This window comes from Rana temporaria, chromosome 2 (genome assembly GCF_905171775.1).
Source record: "Rana temporaria chromosome 2, aRanTem1.1, whole genome shotgun sequence".
NCBI lineage: Eukaryota > Metazoa > Chordata > Amphibia > Anura > Ranidae > Rana > Rana temporaria.
Genome location: NC_053490.1, coordinates 6619810 through 6641020, shown reverse-complemented (window position 1 = coordinate 6641020; position 21211 = coordinate 6619810). Strand labels below are relative to the sequence as shown.

Below are 21211 nucleotides of genomic sequence, written 5' to 3'. Positions count from 1 at the left end.
TAAAAGACGATTCGCGCTTTTCAGTCTGTTACAGCGTGATGAATGTGCTTACTCCATTACGAATGCTAGTTTTACCAGATTGAGCACTCCCGTCTCATAACTTGCTTCTGAGCATGCGCAGGTTTTTTCACGTCGTTAAAGCCCACACACGACCATTTTTTCCGACGTAAAAAACGACAAAGTTAAAAAACGACGTGAAAAATTAGAGCATGTTCGAAATTTTTAATGCCCATTGTTTTACATCGTAAAAATTGTTCGGAGCCTACACACGATCGTTTTTAATGACATAAAAAAAAACGTATTTTTTTAGAACCGAAAAACGGTTGTGTGTACGCGGCCATAGTTATTACTATGGCTGCTCTGTGTCCCGTGATGTACGATAAAGAAAAAGGTTTTGCCTCCAAATACGAAAAGGCTTCTTTACAAGTAAGAGCTGAGAATATGTGGAATAGACTACCTCAAGAGCTGGTTATGGCCAGCTCAGTAGATAGTTTTGAAAAAGAGCCTGATTCCTAAAATATAACTGGATAATAATATTTAGAGATAATAGTGACAGGGGTAGATGATCCAGGGAATATCAGGTTGCATCCTGAGGATTCAGGAAGTAAGTGAGTGAGTGAGTAACTTGTATAACGCAACAAATGCGAACTTAATCGTCTCAAGGCGCTTGGCATCCAGAGTCGTACCGGTCTTTCAGAAGAGGTGGGTCTTTAGTTTTTTCCTAAAGGCCCGATGGTTTTCCTCCAAGCGGATGGTAGTGGGTAGAGCATTCCAGAGCCGTGGTCCTTGGACCGAAAATCTACGTTCTCCCTTCGATTTGTAGGGGGATTTAGGAATTTGGAGAAGGTTTTGGTTGGTTGACCGGAGCACGCGCTTGGTGACGTAGGGTTTTATTTTCTCGCTTAAGTATTGGGGAGCGTTACCATGTATACATTTGTGGGTGAGGCAGAGTGTCTTGAATGTCACCTGGTCCTGTACAGGCAGCCAGTGGAGGGACCTCAAGACCGGGGAGATTGGGAGATTCCCACAGCTTTTTACCTGTTACCAGTCTGGCTGCCGTGTTCTGGACGACTTGTAGACGTAAAATCTGGTATTTCGGTAGTCCTAAGTAGAGGGAGTTTGCGTAGTCGAGTCGTGAGTTGATGATAGTTCCAACCACTACCGCTGTGTCCTCTTCCGAGATGAAGGGGATGAGTCTACGTAGCATGCGGAGCAGATGATGAGAGCCGCTGATTTTTTTTTCTCCCACTGGAACAAATTGGATTATGATTTATTGGAGGTTTCTTGCCTTTTTTTGGATCAACTGTGGGCAATGGGGTTGTGTATATGGAGGTTTTATATTGGTTGAACTAAATGGACTAGTTTATTTTTTTAACTTGACTAGTGACACAATCACTATCAGTAAAGTCATAAGTGGATTATTAAATTACACAATTCGATTGGCTAATTTGAACTCCTTTATGTAAAAAGTTTACTTTGAAAGTTGTAATTGTAAGGTCAGGCCTACTTTTTGTTCATTTCAGATCTGAATTCCAATGTAAACCCCATGGCCACTCTGAACCAGTCGGAGGTCCTGGAGTTCACCCTCACTGGTTTCCCGGGTCTTCCAGAACAATTCTACTCTTTAGTCTCCATATCATTCTTTCTAATATATAACATTTCTCTCTACGCCAATTTAATTGTGGTGGTGTTACTTTTACTAAGGCGGCATCTCCACCAGCCCATGTATGTCATTATTGGAAACTTGTCCGTTTCTGACCTAATTTTTGACACGTTGACCTTGCCAAAAATCATCGCCAAGTATTGGTCTGGAGACGGCTCCTTGTCCTACACTGCATGTTTTATACAAATGTTTTTTGTCCATTTTCTGGGAACTCTTGATTCCTACATTGTTATGGTGATGGCCATTGACCGATATATTGCCATCTGTAAACCTCTCCGATACCATTCTATTATGAGCAACAGATTGGTGGCCATCATCTGCCTCGTCTTCTGGATCTTTGCAGCAGCCATTGGTTTGTCTGTCATAACGTCGGGTCTGATGCTCCCTTTCCGTGGCACCAACAGAGTCAAGAACTGTTTTTGCTCTTTCAACCCAGTGGCTGTTTTATCTTACGTAGATTCAGCTTCATCCAGGAGTACAAGGTTTGTTGTTGCCGTGTTATCACATCTGTGTCCATTGTCCTTCATCGTCTACTCCTACATCATAATAATCCAGAAGATCTGCTCTTCAGGCCGGACGGAGAACTGGCGGAAGGCCTTTTACACATGTACCACTCATTGGTTGGTTATTGGGTTGTATTTCATCCCTCGACTGGCAGTCCACACATATAACCAGCTACAACTAACCCCCAATGCCGATCTTGATGTCTTTCTGATTTGTCTGTACACTTTTGTTCCACATTTCACCAGCCCCATCATATTCTGTCTGAGGACCAAGGAAATAAAGACAACTTTTGGCAAAGTATTCAAATGTAACATTAGTAATTACAAATATTAAAGGGAACATGGACTGGTTTCTGGTCAGTTTTATTTTATGAACGCTTACAAGTTTATACATTGAAATAAAAAATTTTATTACATTTTTTGAATGGGTATAAAGCAACGAACACGACATTTTACCTGTACATGAACGATGACTTGTTTTCCTAAATGCAAACGTTGCAGTGTCGTTGCGCTGCACTGCAATTCATGTCTATTGCCAAGTTGCATTCTGACCTTCCTCTCCTACATAATAATCAGCATTTTTGTTGCTTAAAAAACTGCTTAGAACCCTCAAACATTATATATTTTTTCAAACAGAGGCCCTTAACTACTTCAGCCACGGACCATTTGGCTGGCCAAAGACCAGAGCACTTTTTGCGATTCGGCACTGCGTCGTTTTAACTGACAATTACACGGTCGCGCGACGTGGCTCCCAAACAAAATTTAGGTCCTTTTTTTCTCACAAATAGAGCTTTCTTTTGGTGGTATTTGATAACCTCTGCGGTTTTTATTTTTTGCGCTATAAACAAAAATAAAACGACAATTTTTAAAAAAAAATGAATATTTTTTACTTTTTGCTATAATAAACATCCCCAAAAAATTTATAAAAAATGTTTTTCCTCAGTTTAGGCCGATACGTATTCTTCTAAAATCGCAATAAGCGTTTATTGATTGGTTTGCTCAAAAGTTATAGCGTCAATATAGCGAATAGGTTTATGGCATTCTTATTAATATTTTTTTTTTTACTAGTAATGGCGGTGATCAGCTTTTTTTATCATGACTGCGACATTATGGCGGACACATCCGACACTTTTGACCATTGTCATTGATTCAGCGATCAGTGCTATAAAAATGCACGGATTACTGTAAAAATCACACTGGCAATTAACCAGTAGGGGCGCTGAAGGGGTTAACCAGTAGGGGCGCTGAAGGGGTTAAGTGTGCCCTAGGGAGTGCTTCTAACTGTAGGGGGAAGGGCTGTGTGTGACACGACAGTTTAGGGAGCTGTGATCAGTGTCCTGTCACTAGGAAGAATGGGGAAATGCTTGTTTACATCAACATTTCCCCTGATGTAAACAAGCATTTCCCCGTTCTTCCTCTCCGTGAGAGGATCGCGGGTACCCCCGGGGACATCGAGTTCGTAGTCGGACTCACAGAGCGCACGCGCCCACAATGCCACATCTTAAAGGGGACGTACAGGTACGTCAATCTGCCCAGCCGTGCCATTGTGCTGACGTATATAGTCGCGCGCTGGTCCTTAAGCGGTTAAGATTAATAAAGTGGGTGTTACATATTTTTATGTCGCACAATATTTACGCAGTGGGTTTTCAAATGCAATTATTTTCGAAAATTATTTAACATTTTCTGGTATTTTATAAAAGAGGATGTTACGCTGAGTAAATAGATACCAAACATGTCACGCTTTAAAATTGTGAGTAAAAGTAATCCAGTGGCTGCATAACTACTAGAATTACTTTTACTTTTAATCAATGACTGAGAAAAACAATACCAGGATCATGACTGTAGCTGCAGTCATGATCCTGGTATAACTACTTTAACCCGCCACCATTTATAAACGGCGAACATATAGGAAGGGCTTAGATGAAGGGCACCTCATCGCATCAAAGCATGGAACATGTGTTACAATAAAGCACACCATAACGCGTGCATTACCGTGACAAGACAGTGAAAAACGCTCCACTTAGGTTTCATCATTTGAACAGGAAACCCGACTGGCCTTTAGATGGAGTTTTGCCCCAATTTTTTGGAGAACTAAAAAAAAAGTTAATGAAACTTGATGTTTTTTTTTTTTATCCAAAAGTTATCATTTCAATAAGATATTTCTCACACACATTTCTGCATAGAGAGGCCCAAAATTCAATGAGCACCTTCTGAATTTCTAAGGTCCATAAATTACACATTTGATTTTCTGACTGCCTAAAACATTTTTCTGAGGTCCTGAAGTGCCAGGACAGTACAAACAATCCAAAAATGGGTTTTTGGAAGGAAGATGCCCCAAAATATTTGATGAGAGGCATTGTGAGTCTTTTGAAGATCTAATTTTTTGGCACAATTTTTTTTTCAAAACATTTTATTTTATTTATCTCAAAGTTGCTATTTCAATAAGACATTTCTCACACCCAGTACAGGCATACTTACAATTGCACCCCAAAATAAATTCCCCTCCTCCTCCTAAGTATGTGGGTAAAACATGGATGAAGCTTTTTCTTCTGCAAAGAAGGGACCCAAAATTCAATGAGCACCTTCAGGATTTCTAAGGCCGGGTACACACGGGCAAACATGTACGATGAAACCGGTCCGTCGGACCGTTTTCACCGTACATGTCTGCCCGGGGACTTCTGTACGATGGCTGTACTAACCATCGTACAGAAGTCTGCGCGTAAACAATACGCGGGGCGTGTCCGCGCCGTCGCCGCGGCGATGACGCGGCGAAGTGGGCGGGCCTTCCTTTTAAATGCTTCCACGCATGCGTCGAAGTCATTCGACGCATGCGAGGGACGGCGGGCGCTCGGACATGTACGGTAGGTCTGTTCTGACGACCATACATGTCCGAGCGGGCAGGATTCCAGTGGACGGTTTTAAAACAAGTCCAGGAATATTTGTCCGCTGGGAAAAGGCCCGGCGGGCAAATGTTTTCTGGAATTCTGCCCGCTGGCGCCTACACACGATCGAACATGTATGCTGAAACTGGTCCGCGGACCAGTTTCAGCATACATGTTTGGTCGTGTGTACAGCCGCGCGGACAGGATTCCAGCAAACAATTGTCTGACAGACCGTTTCTGAGCAGACAACTGTTTCCCGGACTTGCTTTAAAACAGTCCGCTGGAAACCTGTCCGCCCGGACATGTACGGTCGTCTGTACAGACCTACCGTACATGTCCTGCCGCCCGCCATCCCTCGCATGCGTCGAATGACTTCGACGCATGCGTGGAAGCATTTTAAAGGCAGGCCGCCCACGCCGCCGCGTCATTGTCGCGGCGACACCGCGTCATCGACGCGTCGACACCGCGGACACGCCCCGCGTATTGTTTACGCGCGGACTTCTGTTCGATGGTGTGTATAGCCATCGAACAGAAGTCCCCGGGCAGTCCCCGGCCAGACATGTCCGATGGAAACGGTCTGCAGACCGTTTTCATCGGACATGTCCTGCCGTGAGTACAAGGCCTTAGAGACACAAATTACACTTCTGATTTCCTCACTGCCTAAAGCAGTGCTTGAAGTGCCAGGATGGTACAAACACCCCAAACATGAATCCATTTGGGAAAGCAGACATTCCTTTCCCAAATGGAAAGGAAGATTTAATTTCTTGCCCCAGGTTTTCAGAATGCAAAGAATGTAAATGAAATGAAATTTTCTTTTATCCATAAGTTGTCGTTTCAATAAGATATTTCTCACACACATTTCCGCATAGAGAGGCCCAAAATCAGATGAGCACCTTCATGATTTCTAAGGGCCATAAATGACACATTTTATTTCCTGACTGCCTAAAGCATTTTTCGGAGGTCCTGAAGTGCCAGGACAGTACAAACACCCCACAAATTTTGAAAGGAAGATGCACCCAAGGTATTTGGTGAGAGTCATTTGGGAGTCTTTTGAAGATCAAATTTTTTGCCACAATTTTGTAGAAAGCCAATGAAATTTGATTTTATTTATCCCAAAGTTGTCATTTCAATAAGACATTTTTTCACGTCCAGTATGGACATACTTACAATTACACCCCAAAATACATTCTCCTCCTTCTCCTCAGCATGCGGGTAAAACATGGGTGAGGCTTTTTTTCTGCATAGAGGGATCCAAAATGCAATGAACACCTTCAGGGGCATACATTAGACATCTAATTTCCTGACTGCCTGGAGCATTTTTCAGATGCACTGAAGTGCCAGCACAGTACAAAGTGTGAGTCTTTGAAGTCTTTGAAGATCTAATTTCTTGCCTCAGTTTTTCAGAACATAAAGAAAGTAACTGAAATGTATTTTTTGTACCACAAGGTTGTCATTTTAATAAGATATGTATCACACACAGTATGGACATAATTACACCCCAAAATTCATTCTGCTCCTCCACTTGAGTATGCGGGTACCATATGAGTGAGGCATAGAGAGGCCCAAAATCCAATAAGCACCTTCATGATTTCTAAGGGGCATAAATTACACATCTGATTTCCAGGCTGCCTATTAAGTCTTTGGAGGCAGGGCAGTACAAACACTTCAAAAATGACCCCGTTTCATCAAGCAGAACCCAAGGTATTTGGTAAGATGCACAGTGCGTCTTTTGAAGATTGTATATTTTATTGGAGCCAAATTGGGGCCTCTGAAGTCCATGTTCTGATCATTGAACCCCTGATAGTAAAATTCTACCTGGAGCCCACTGACCTCTTTCAAAGACATGCCAACATTATACATGAAGTACATTAGACTCGGCATGGAACACTTTCGACTTATACTTGATTGATTTGAATTATCCGACATATTGAAAAAACATTAACACAACATAGATCATGGAGAAGCTGGATTCATTAATCACTTCACAAAGATGATCACACAGGAATAATACTTATGGATGGGAGAGCGGTTCGAGCCGAGCATAAGTTTGGCCTGAACATCGCCTGTTTGGGTGCTTGACGAACACCCGTATTTTATGTGCGCTCAACAGTCAATAGGCTGTTAAGGTGCGGGGCCCTTATCCAAGTATGCAGCTTGGCAGGCCAGGAAAGGAGGGGATGAGCAAGCACCCTCTTACTGAACCATACCAGGCCACATACCCTCAACATGGGGGGCTCTGCCTCCCACCTCAAAGCACCTTGACAAGGGCCTCTTCCCCCCAACCCTGGGTTGTGGGGATCCACAGGCAGGGGGCTTATCGGAATCTGAAAGCCCCCAGATCCCAGCCCCCCTTTTTAATGAGTAGGGGTACATTGTACCCCTACTAATTCAACAAAAAAAGAGAAGTGTCAAAAAAAAATAAAGACATGAGCCAGTTTTTGACATTTCTTTTATTAAAAAAATTAAATAATAATGTCCCCTGATGTAGATCCATCATCAATAATAATGATGGGAGCTGTGAAAAAACATATAGCAGAACCCCTAAAACCTTTCCGCTATAGGAACTAGGGTGATAACCCCTTCATCCAGAAGGGCTGCATGGAGATCTGATAGTCTGTATGGAGACCAAGGCAGATAATTTGACAGACTGGCAGTATGGCTAATATAGATTGTAATGAAGGAACAGGTAGAGGCATGCTAGGAGGGATGTTGTCAGTACAGTACTGATTGTGTCTCTGTGGACATGTTACTGGTGGTGTCAGTAAAGTACTGATTGTGTCTCTGTGGGCTGAGAGTGTACAGGTGTGAGGGGAACTGAGAGCGTACAGGTGAGGGGGGCTGAGAGCGTACAGGTGTGAGGAGGGGGACTGAGAGCATACAGGTGTAAGAAGGGGGACTGAGAGCGTACAGGTGTGAGGGGGCCCGAGAGCGTACAGGTGTGAGGGGCTGAGAGCGTACAGGTGTGAGAAGAATCTGAGAGCGTACAGGTGAGGGGGGGCTGAGAGCGTACAGGTGTGAAGAGGGGGGCTGAGAGTGTACAGGTGTGGTGAGGGGGGACTGAGAGCGTACAGGTGTGAGGGGAGCTGAGAGCGTACAGGTGTGAGGGGGGGCTGAGAGTGTACAGGTGTGAGGGGGGGCTGAGAGTGTACAGGTGTGAGGGGGGGCTGAGAGCGTACAGGTGTGAGGAGGGCTGAGAGCGTACAGGTGTGAAAAGGGGCTGATAACATACAGGTGTGAGGGGGGCTAAGGCACTAAAGGACTTGGTGTCATTGACATGCAATAATGTCTGGCAGCTTACCTTCTCCTCATGTGTCAATTAGAGGCCTGACTCTCTTCTGGCATGCCCCGTGAGAGAAAACTCCTCAAATTGGCTGCTGGGAAGAGGCGGCTCCGCCTCGACTCCTCTGGCGCCACCTGCCGCCCAGAGATGAAACTACATCCCTGGAACGTAGACTGACCCACAGAACAATCCAGATTTGGCGACAGCCAAATTGAACAAATTCCAGAATGAGAGCAACATAACTCTCTCATTCCCCACTAAATTTAACATAGCGTCCTTTTTGAAAGTAAAGGGGCGCTACATTTACGTGCGTCTGAAGGCATCCATAATCCAATAACCGTGGTGCCACAAAATCTAGGACAGGTGTTTGACTTCGGAGAACTGTCTCCTCACCAAATCCAGCTCTCCAAAATTCACCAGGCTTACCCAACCTGGCTCGGTTCACACTGGGGCGACACGACTTCCAGCGCGACTTTCAGAGGCGACTCCGACACGACTTGAGCATGAACCACAGGGCGATCTGGGGCGATTTACAACACAACTTGAAGTCGTCTCCAGGACAGGAGACTTTCCAGTGGCCAATAAAACAACAATCAGCTCTGGGAGAGGGAGGGGGAGGGAGGGGGGCAGGAGAGGTTTGCCTGAGAAATGTATGTTATCTTCCTGGAAAGTCGCTTCAGTTAAGACAGTGATCCGACTTCTGAGGCGATTTCCATTGAAATCAATGGGTACAAATCGCCTACAAGTCGGATTGAAGTAGTACAGGAACCTTTTCTGAAGTCGGATCGCCTTGAGTCGTGTGTATTAACACTGCTCCCATTCACTTCCATTGTTTTTCTCTACAGCGCGACTTGGGACGACTTGAGGCGACATGAAGTCGGATCACAAGTCGCCCCAGTGTGAACCGGCTCACCATTACAGAACAAGGCCAACTATGAATGAGAACCTTCACTGACATAATGCTCTATGACATCACTGTCCTCACTGCAACCTGTAATAAATATTTATCTGCCACATACAGATTTTATACAAAAAATAAATAAAACTTGAACCAAATTCCTTATAGTTTACCCTCAATGAAAACATGAAATAGATATCACTGAGATAACAATAGATCCTTAAACAGTTGGACAGAAATCTTTACCAGTGAGTGCGTTTCTCCCGGGATTACATCTCTTGGGTAACTAATGAGCAATTACATTGTTTCCATGTCTGGCAGATGGAACCCACCAGGGAGGGTGTTAATTTTCTGCACCTGTATAAATAATCATCGTGAGACAGTGAGAGATGAATACTGAGGATCGGAGCCTGCACCCCGTCCATTACTGCTGCTCTTTTGAGGTTGGTACGTGCAGGATCCCACAATTCAACGTACAATGGAGGTTGGGTTGAACCCAAACTCATCACTATGGTTTAGAACAGAGGGTCTTCAAACTGCGGCCCGAAGGCCGGATGTAGCCCTTTGCTAGCCTTCATCCGGCCCTTGGGGCAGTATTGCTCTCAATGATATGAGGCACTACTCCTCCCAATGGCACCAACAATGGGGCACGATTTCTTAGACTAATAGCAATGATGGAGCACTATTCCTCCTCCTAGTGCCCACCAACACTGGGGCCATGTTTATTCTCACTGATGCTCGGCCCTGGGGAATTTTCTACCCCGACTGGTCAGGACCCGGCCCCCCCTGAGGTCTGAAAGACCGTAAACTGGCCCCTTGCTTGAAAAGTATGGAGACCCCTGGTTTAGAAGACTGTTTTCCATTTATAACCCTAAAGCCTCATACACACGATCGGATTTCCATCGGACAAATCCATGGATATTTTTGTCCGAAGGGGCGTCAGGCGTGAACTTGTTCTGCATACAGACGGCAGAACTTTTTCAGCCAACACTAAGGCTGCGTACACACGGTCGGACCAAACCAATGGAAATGGACTGAGGTTCAGTTTCATCGGTCCAAACCGACCGTGTGTACGGCCCATCGGTCTGTTGTCCTTCAGACCAATGTTTTAGAACATGATTTAAAATCGGACTGATGGACGCCTGACCGTCGGTCAAAACCGATGGTTAGTACACAAAAGCATCGGTTCAAAACCCGCGCATGCTCAGAATCAAGTCAACGCATGCTTGGAAGCATTGAACTTCTTTTTTTTCGTGTGTTTTACGTCACCGCATTCTGACCCAATCGTTTTTTGAACTGATGGTGTGTACACACATCAGACCATCAAGCCACTTCAGCGGTGGACCGATGAAAACGGTCCGTTGGACCATTCTCATCGGATGAACCGGTCGTGTGTACGCGGCCTAAGAGGCCCCATTCACGCCTGAGATTTTACTGCAATTTTTCAACGTTTTTTTGCTGCGTTTTTGGTGCGATTTTTGGTGGACAGATCAAAAGGTCGCCTATGCAAAAAGCAGAAAAACCCCCATATCTGCCTAAAAAAATGTGTAAGGAGATGCTAATGTCATCCCCTCTAGCCATCTGTCTGTTTTTTGTGCTAATTGACCCTGCTATTGTGTGAAGATGTCTTGTGTTTACACTTATGATAATGTGTATTGTATAGCAGGTGAGCGAGGAGACGTGACGTCTACCCTGAAAGGTCATATCTATGAGTCACCTAGTCTGGGTAAATGATTAGTTTATTAGCTCATGTTAATTTATGTTCTGGTTACCTCCTCTTTAACTGTATATAAGGTTGTATTCTTGGTTCTATTAACTGCTTGCCGACCAGCTGCCGCAGTTTTACGGCGGCAGGTCGGCTCTGCTGGGTGAGAGCACGTAGATCTACGTCATCTCTCCCAGCAGCCAATAGGGCCCCCCGCTTGCTCCTGACTCCTGTGCGCGTGCCCGACGGTCGCGATCACCGCCGGGCACCCGCGATCGCTCGTTACAGAGCGGGGACTGGGAGCTGTGTGTGTAAACACACAACTCCCGGTCCTGTCAGGGGGAGAAATGACGGATGGTCTGTTCATACAATGTATGAACAGCGATCAGTCATTTCCCCTAGTGAGGCCACCCCCCCTACAGTTAGAACACACCCAGGGAACATACTTAACCCCTTCCCCGCCCCCCCCTAGGGCCGTCCCCAAACTGTTCCCACAAAGTTGGGAGCATGAAATTGTCTAAAATGTCTTGGTATGCTTTCACCTTAAGAGTTCCCTTCACCGGAACTGAGGGGCCAAGCCCAACCCGTGAAAAACAACCCCCACACCATAATCCCCCCTCCACCAAATGATTTGGACCAGTGCACAAACCAAGGTCCATAAAGACATGGATGAGCGACTTTGGGGTGGAGGAACTTGACTGGCCTGCACCACAACCCGATAGAACACCTTTGGGATGAAATAGAGCGAAGACTGCCAGCCAGGCCTTCTCATCCAACATCAGTGCCTGACCTCACAAATGCTCTTCTGGAAGAGCGCCCACGGCTGGGCATCTTAAAGGGGACGTACCAATGCATAAATCCATGTATTGTATTCAGTGGCGGAGCAAGAGGGGGCGGCGCTCCTGCGCCCTCTGTGGACGCACCGCCACTGGTCTCTGCATTCTTGGTTGAACCCTACTGGCAACAATATTGTGACGATCTTCTGCCTCATATGTCTACATTGGAAGCTGTGTATGCTGATATACTTTCCTCCCCTGGGTGTGCTACACCACAAGCTCTGTTGACTCATTTGGCATATGCCTAGTTGGGTTCAACATATCTGGTAAGCCTCTCTTTTTTACCGGTGTTGGAATACCTACAGACAAATGTTTTATTATTACTCACCTTGGAGAGTCACTTCATCCACCGGAAACATTTTATGGGCTATATAAAAACTATGCAATAGCACATTTCGTCATATGTAGAGTCTGTTGTTGGAAAAGGAGTGCAGCTTGCCTTACCATCGCAGCGCGCCAGCTCAGGAAACGCGTCCATTACCAGGTGACGGTGACACCATCTTCCTGCAGCCATCCCTGCTTTGCTTCTCAAGCCTCGGTCTGACGCCGAGTTCCTCCAGACACCGGCTTCCACCTGATGGAGTGATACCAGCCCAGTTATATGCCCTAGTGGTCTCTAGGGCATATAACGTGGCATTTTTCCAAGCCACTGTATTTTGTTAGGAAAAAGTAATGTTTGACCTGTAGAGGAAATAGAGGTTGAACATTTGATTTCACACAGAACGAATGGGCCAATAGTTTCACGGGATGAATAGTAGACAAGTGCGATTCGTTTCGTACGAATTAAAAATTCGTACCAATTCCTGAAAATTCGTACATCCGGAAGCATCCGAAATACGAATTTCTATTCTTACGGATTTTATACGTTGACAAATGTTGTTTCGGGAGTGGGAGACTCGACGGGAGATTCAGAATCGGATAAAATAAGAATGTTCGTTAATATCGTTTTATTATTGTCATAGTAATTACGATTATTCGCTATGATGAAGTTAAAAACCCAGGAAGTCAGCACAGGGATGATGGGAGCCCCTCATAATGAGCACAGCACAGGGATGGTGGGGGCCCCTCATAATGAGCACAGCAGGGGTACAGCCCCAGGAGGAAGTCAGCACAGCACGGGGATGATGGCAGCCCCTCATAATGAGCACAGCACAGGGATGATGGGAGCCCCCTCATAATGAGCACAGCAGGGGTACAACCACGGGAGGAAGACAGCACAGCACGGGGATGGTGGGAGCCCCTCATAACGAATATTTGTACACACCATATAGTGTATATTTAACCAAAAATGTCTTTCCTTTGTTTTGGAAGAAGGATTAGAACCCAGTTTTTTCCTGCTATCAGGGACCCTATTAACCTCTTCCTCCCCAGCTACCGCGTACCTTTGGACTATGATTTAAGGCCTTTGTAGACTGAAACGCGTAAATGTTGGTTTTTGTATGGGAACCTTTTACTCCTGAAGGTGTAATAAAGAAAGTTTTTTTCCTGGTTGCTGACTTCGTTGTGGATTGTAGGAGTCTTGTATCGGCATTTGGAGGTCGCAGTCGAGCACGGTGATAGCCTTAGCCCCTTCTGGTCTGTCTGATCAGGTTGCAGCACCAAGTCCATTGGCTTTTGTGTATTCCCCACCCTTGACGTGTTTCACCCGGATTTGGCTTAATCGTAGAAGTTGACATCATTAGAGTGCAGCCCTGATCTTTGTATGTTGGTGCTCATGTGGAGCAGGGCATGCACCATCTGGGACCTGGGATTAGTGTGGTCTTGTTCTTTTGACACTCTAATTGGCTTTCACAGTGATCACATGATTGGGAGTCTGTCCATGACTAAAGATTGAGTGCTGTCTATGACAGTTTAGACAGTTTGCTGGGAGCGTGCAATGATCAGAAACCTCAACCATCTGTAGATGCATATGTGTGGTGTTTGGGTGTAATTGCCCACCCTCTTTGCCACCCCAAACATGAGTTATTTGGGTGCAGGGCCGCCATCAGGGGGGTACAAAAAAATGTGTATATATTTATATATATATATTGTACAGGACACCGGGGGTGGGTCCTGGACGGGTGCTATACGGCACCACTGTTTGGACTATGGTCCATTTAAATAGAGGTAGAAGGTTCAGGGGGTCACCCAAAAGTGGGTGAAAAGTTCCAGGCAGGCGCTAATTCAGAGAGGACTGGCTTGCAGTCTTCTCTATCTTAATAAAGTAGTTTGGGGCCTGGAATTTTGGAGGCTCCAAAGTGTTATTTGGGTGGGATGGAGCCTCCACTCCTAAACCCTGGAAGCCAGCGCACAAGGGGTTAAAATCTCTCAGACAACCACCCATTAAAGCAGGAAGTGATGCTGGAGGGAGTGAGTGAGTTGGGAGAGTGCACCTGTGAGGACAAGATGGAAGTCTGCTCGCTGCTCAGAGAGGACTTTTGAGTAGTTTGGAAGTGAAGCTGTGTCTGCAGGGAAGGTCTGGAGGACTTCTTACTAAAAACGTATGTGCCTTTCTTTTGGTTGTTTTTCTGAAGAAAGACTTTTTTTTCATTTATGCTGGAAACAAGCAGGACTTTTGTTGTGACGTTTTGGATGCTGAAGAAAAGCTTTATTTTGTTTTGTTTGGTCACCAATAAAGACCCTTTGCTTTACTGACACGGTTTTATGCACTTGTCTCGCGGAGCTTAAAGACCCCCAAAGTTCACAACTGGTGTCGAATGCGGGCAAAGTGCATTTGCAGGCGCAAAAACCGTTTAAAACTGACATTTAAAGAGACAGTATACTTATGGCATGTCTTGGGTGAAGTCTGCCCAGGCGTTACAAACAGCAGACAAAGGCATGGAGGAGGTCGTTAAGGCTTTGGCACAAGCCACTGTGACCCAGCAGCAAGCCACTGTGGCCCAACAGCAAGCGTCAGCAGAGTCAAACCGTCGCCATGAGGAAGCGATGGCTCAGCAGCAGCAGGCCCTGGCACAGGCTATAGCTGCGCAGCAGGAAAATACACGGCTACTATCCGCCCAGTTTACGGCCCAGCAGGAGTCCACTCAAGCACAGGTGGCTGCCTTGCAGGAGGCCGTACAGCAGCTGGCTCAGGGACAAGTGCAAGCGGTCGTTGCCACTAGCAACCCAGTGTCTGTGAGGGCCAGCCATTTTTTGCAAAAACTAACGCCCAGCGATGACGTGGAAGCCTTTCTCACCACCTTTGAAAGGATAGCAGAGAGAGAGGGGTGGCCCCGGGACCAATGGGCTGGCATTATCTCCCCTTTCCTCACTGGTGACCCGCAAAAAGCCTATTTTGACCTCCCAGCTGAGCACATCAGGGACTATGAGCGTCTAAAAACCGAGATCCTGGCCCGCCTGGGAGTGACCACAGCCGTCCGGGCTCAAAGGGTGCATCGCTGGCGGTACAAACCTGACCAACCCCCCAGGTCCCAAATGCATGAACTAATTCAGTTGGTTAAAAAATGGCTGCAGCCAGAAAAGTTGTCAGGTCCACAAATAGTGGAACAAGTGGTGATGGACCGGTACCTACGGTCCCTACAAGATGACCTACAGCGCTGGGTAAGCCATGGGAACCCTACTAATGCTGACCAGCTGGTCGAGCTGGTTGAACGGTATACCGTGGTGGAGGACCTGCTTGGGCCTACCAAGCGTCGAGAACCCACGCCAAGGACACCCAGACCAGTCACCAACCTGAGGAGAGAAGCCTTGCCAGATGTTGGCGTCCGCAGGTTTACACCATCTGCCCTAGAACCACGGAGGTCGGTTCCTGTACCAAAGATGGGAGACATACAATGTTGGCGATGTCGGTCCTGGGGGCATACCCAGGCACAATGCCCACTGCAGGAGGAGCCTATGGAGTGCGGAACTGGTCGGAGAAGCTCCTTCTATGTGCGAAGTGTGTGTACCACTCATCTTGACCTGGCTGCAGGACGGTTTGAGTGCGAAGTGTGGGTGAACCACCTTCCTGCCAGGGCTCTACTGGACTCCGGCAGCATGGTCACACTCGTACATGCCAGGGTGCTTGGGAGGATAGGCCCAGTAACTAAGACTCTACGGGTAGTATGTATCCATGGGGACACCAAGGAGTACCCCTTGGTCCCGGTAACTGTGTCCTATGGCCATACCTCGGTTACCCAGGAGGTTGGGGTGGTAAAAAGCTTGATACATGACATCATAGTGGGGCGGGACTGTCCACTATTTTTGGAACTATGGGACCAGGTACAGACGGGTCTGCCAGGAGAACTGGGGACACTGAGCTTGGAAGGGACAGAGTCCGGGGGATCCGGGCCTGAAACCTCCACAACACACCCCTCTAATGTGGAAATACCTGTTGGTGATAATGACGTTGCAGAGAATCTTAGTTCTAATAATAGTGGTCCTGTGTCAGGTCTCAAAACCGAGTTGAACTCTGAGGGGGGGGAGTCTCCCCATTACAAGTCATGCTGGGGGAGGATGACGAGGAGCTCTCCCCGATTGAGGAGGGTGAGGGGGAAACATCCTCAAGGCCAGTGCATCCAGACCTGGATGTACCCAGGGGTGCGTTTGGCACCGCCCAGTTACAGGATCCTACCTTAGTGAACGCTCGAGAGCAGGTTTCTGTCATTGATGGGGTTTCACAAATACCAGGTGCAGATCAGAGGTTTCCTCATTTTGCGTTGAAGGGGGACCTAGTCTATCGTGTGGCTGAGAGCCGAGGGGAACCCATAGAGCAGTTGCTGGTCCCTCAACCGTATAGGCGGATGCTCCTTGATCTAGCCCACAACGACGCACTGGGAGGGCACCTGGGGGCGGAGAAAATGGAGGCCAGGATAACCGATCGGTTTTACTGGCCAGGGGTGAAGGCTGAGGTTAAAAGATATTGTGAGTCTTGTCCTGTTTGCCAGATAACTGCCCCAGTGCCCCGCTATAGAAACCCCCTAGTACCTTTGCCAATTATTGAGGTCCCATTTGAGCGGATCGCTATGGATCTTGTGGGACCCCTGGTAAAGTCGGCAAGGGGGTACCAATACATATTGGTCATCCTAGACTACGCCACTAGATACCCAGAAGCAGTCCCATTGAGAAAAACGTCCTCTAAGGCCATTGCCCGGGAGTTATTTCAAATGTTCTCACATACTGGGTTCCCCAAGGAAATACTAACGGATCAGGGCACCCCTTTTATGTCAAAGGTGATGGCGGACTTGTGCAGGCTGTTTCAGATTAAGCAGTTGCGGACGTCCGTCTATCACCCGCAGACCGATGGCCTAGTTGAGAGGTTTAACAAAACTCTAAAGTCCATGTTAAAAAGAGTGGTCCAGAAAGACGGGAAAGATTGGGACATGTTACTCCCTGCCCTGTTGTTCGCTATCCGGGAGGTACCACAGGCATCCACGGGTTTCTCGCCATTTGAGCTAGTGTACGGACGAAGGCCCCGGGGGTTGCTTGATCTGGTAAAGGAAACGTGGGAAAGTGAGTCCTCCCCGCACAAAACCGTGGTAGAGCATATTTCTCAAATGCGAGAAAGGGTGGCTAAAGTGATGCCGATGGTGAGAGAGCACATGCAGAAGGCTCAGGATGCCCAAAGAAGGGTATATAATCGGTCGGCTAAAGTGAGACAGTTACAAGTAGGAGACAGGGTAGCTGTCCTAATACCCACAGTGGAGAGCAAGTTCTTGGCCAAGTGGCAAGGTCCATTTGAAGTAGTAGAGAAAGTGGGTGAGGTAAACTATAAGGTACACCAACCAGGAAAAAGAAAACCCTACCAGATTTATCACACAAATTTGTTGAAGCTCTGGAGAGACAGAGAACCGGTGTCCGCGGTGGTGGCGGTACAGTCAGGGGACCGTGTAGGGATCGACCTGGTGCAGGTTGCGGCTACCCTAACTAGGCCCCAAACCCAGCAAGTAAAAGAATTTCTGCAAAGGAATAGGGACATGTTTTCAGGGTTGCCAGGGCTCACCAACGTCATTGAGCATGACATTGTGACTGAGCCCAAGGTGAAAATCCGGCTTAAACCCTACCGTATCCCAGAAGCTCATAGAGTGTCAGTGTCTGGAGAGGTTAAAAGGATGCTCGAACTTGGGGTCATCGAAGAGTCGCAGAGCGAGTGGTCCAGTCCGATCGTGTTGGTGCCCAAACCCAATGGTACTCTCCGCTTCTGCAACGATTTTAGAAAACTCAACGAGGTCTCCAAGTTCGATGCATACCCCATGCCACGGGTAGATGAGCTGATTGAGAGATTGGGTCCTGCCAGGTACATCACCACGCTGGACCTCACAAAAGGTTACTGGCAGATTCCCCTGACCAAGGAGGCCAGAGAGAAAACAGCTTTCTCTACCCCGGAAGGTCACTTCCAGTATAAAAGAATGCCGTTTGGTCTTCACTCCGCCCCCGCCACATTCCAAAGGGCCATGGACAAAACTTTACGTCCACACCTACGGTATGCCTCCGTTTACCTGGATGACATAGTCATTTTCAGCACGGACTGGGATTCCCATCTTCCCCGGGTACAGGCAGTGGTAGACTCCTTGAGAAGAGCGGGGTTCACCATCAATCCGGAGAAGTGTGCGGTTGGGGTGGAGGAAGCCAAGTACCTAGGATACATTGTAGGTAGAGGGTTAGTGAAGCCCCAAATGAGCAAGGTAGAGGCCATACAGGGCTGGCCCCGCCCCCTAACAAAGAAACAGGTCAGAGCGTTTTTAGGCCTAGTTGGGTACTATAGGAGGTTTGTCCCCAACTTCGCCACCATTGCGGCACCGCTAACTGACCTCACCAAAGGCCGAAAGTCGGTCATGATTAAATGGAATGCCGAGGCTGAAAAATCTTTTCAAATGCTTAAGACCGCACTCTGTCAGGATCCGGTGCTTGTGGCGCCAGATTTTTCTAAGGATTTTATAGTGCAGACAGATGCCTCAAGTGAAGGGCTAGGAGCAGTTCTGTCTCAAGAAATCAACGGAGAGGAGCATCCAATAGTTTTTCTTAGTAGGAAACTGACGCCAGCTGAGAAAAACTATGCGGTGGTGGAGCGCGAATGTCTTGCCATCAAGTGGGCTTTGGACTCCCTACGTTATTTTCTCCTAGGTAGGAAGTTTCGCCTTATATCAGACCATGCTCCTCTTACGTGGATGAGACAGAACAAACACACCAATGCCAGGGTAACAAGGTGGTTTCTGTCTCTGCAGGAGTTCAATTTCATGGTAGAGCACAGACCCGGGAGACAGCATCAGAATGCCGATGCCGTCTCCCGAGTCCATTGTATGGTGTCTTCTGTTGCCTCCAACACCTCTGCATTGAGGCAGAGGGGGGGGATATGTACAGGACACCGGGGGTGGGTCCTGGACGGGTGCTATACGGCACCACTGTTTGGACTATGGTCCATTTAAATAGAGGTAGAAGGTTCAGGGGGTCACCCAAAAGTGGGTGAAAAGTTCCAGGCAGGCGCTAATTCAGAGAGGACTGGCTTGCAGTCTTCTCTATCTTAATAAAGTAGTTTGGGGCCTGGAATTTTGGAGGCTCCAAAGTGTTATTTGGGTGGGATGGAGCCTCCACTCCTAAACCCTGGAAGCCAGCGCACAAGGGGTTAAAATCTCTCAGACAACCACCCATTAAAGCAGGAAGTGATGCTGGAGGGAGTGAGTGAGTTGGGAGAGTGCACCTGTGAGGACAAGATGGAAGTCTGCTAGCTGCTCAGAGAGGACTTTTGAGTAGTTTGGAAGTGAAGCTGTGTCTGCAGGGAAGGTCTGGAGGACTTCTTACTAAAAACGTATGTGCCTTTCTTTTGGTTGTTTTTCTGAAGAAAGACTTTTTTTTCATTTATGCTGGAAACAAGCAGGACTTTTGTTGTGACGTTTTGGATGCTGAAGAAAAGCTTTATTTTGTTTGGTCACCAATAAAGACCCTTTGCTTTACTGACACGGTTTTACGCACTTGTCTCGCGGAGCTTAAAGACCCCCAAAGTTCACAATATATATATATATATATATATATATATATATATATATATATATATATATTTTCTTTTTTCTTCTTCTTAATTAAAGTGCCCAGATGTCCCCAGGGGCCCTGGGTGGCTACCCCCTTTTTTTACATGCAGGGTGTTAGGGCCCACCTGTCCTGCTGCCACACATTCACATCATGGTGGCAGAAAGAGGTAATATGTGGTATTAGTTCATAACAAATAATCATAAACCAGCTGACACTTTTTGGGGGCTCAGAATTCTCCCTCTTCTTCAAGGCTCAGGTGTGGGATATTGTTAGGAGGACTCATGGCGTCACCAAAACTAATAGTAATGTAAGAACTACCAGGGTCACAAAGGTGGAACTTGTGACCCTGGCATTCCGTCACAGTGGTGGGTCCCAAGATGGCAGGAACTGTAAAAAAGGGCCCAGCGACAGGAGTAAAGGGCCGCAGGATCAGTGGGAAGGGCCTCAAGCTCAGAGGTAAGGGCCCCGAGACTAGAGGAAAGGGCCCTGGGACCAGTGGGTCAGGGGGGGCCTTTACGATTTCATGCAACAGGGCTCTGAAGATTCTAGTTAAGCCTTCGGTTAAAGGGTAAGTTCACCTTTACAATGAAATTGCCCCATGAACTCCAGTGCTCCCAGGTCATTAAAAAAATCTTGCTAGGTTTGATAAATGAAGCTTCTTTTCAATGGCATACTTGTGGACTGTTCGTGGCCCCTTCTTAAACTGTCCCCAAAAACTCCTGCACTGTCCTGTCCAGGCCACAGGACAGGTGGAGGATTGCAAGGTACGAGGGCTTGGGCATGTTCAGGCCCTACGCAAGTGGATCTCTCTTTCTCGCAGTACCACAAGCTCAGCCACCTTTGAGCATGTGCTCATTGATCAGATAGATTATGGTGCTGGGATCGCACTTGCAATGGTTGGGCCATCCTGTGGTCTAGACCAGGGGTCTCCAAACTATTCAAAAAAAGGGACACTTTATTGCCCTTCAGACTTTAGGAGGGCCGGATTGTGGCCAGCAGGGGAAGAAAATGTTACAGGCCCGGAATCATTAAGAACAAAAATGGCCTCAGGGTTGGTGGTCAATAGGAGGAGGCGTATTCCCCCTATTAGTAGGAGGAATAGTATCCCATCATTGGTATCGGTGGACAATATAGTGCCCCATTGTTGGTGTCAGTGGGAGGAATAGTGCCTCATATCAGTGGGAGGTATTGTGGGAGGAATTGTGCCCCAAGGGCCGGATAAAGGCTAGCAAAGGGCCACATCTGGCCCTCGGGCCGCAGTTTGGAGACCCCTTGTCTAGACCAATGGCTTACAACCTTATTAGGATCAGAGCCCGTTAAATTCTACCACCCATGCTCCAACAATAAAAAAAAAAAGTTTGTACTCCCAATTCGGAGGGCTCTGGATGGGGCTAGGTATCATCTTTGGGGGATGGGGGCTCTGAAGGGGGTTAGGAGACTTGGTTGTCCTGTAGGGGATGGGGTTTCAAGAGGGAGCTAGAGGAACTGTGGAGGATGGGG

General features: G+C 47.2%; 1 protein-coding gene across 1 annotated transcript; it reads left to right on the top strand.

Annotated features, from left to right (window-relative positions):
* The first annotated feature begins 1206 nt into the window (after positions 1 to 1206).
* LOC120928135 (olfactory receptor 1M1-like) lies at positions 1207 to 2500 on the top strand. Its single transcript, XM_040339247.1, has one exon. The coding sequence runs from the start codon at positions 1547 to 1549 to the stop codon at positions 2498 to 2500; it is 954 nt and encodes a 317-aa protein (XP_040195181.1). The 5' UTR covers positions 1207 to 1546.
* Positions 2501 to 21211: the final 18711 nt, after the last annotated feature.

Excerpts from the sequence above, each read along its gene's own strand:
- LOC120928135 (XM_040339247.1), top strand. The coding sequence starts at position 1,547 with ATGGCCACTCTGAACCAGTCGGAGGTCCTGGAGTTCACCCTCACTGGT.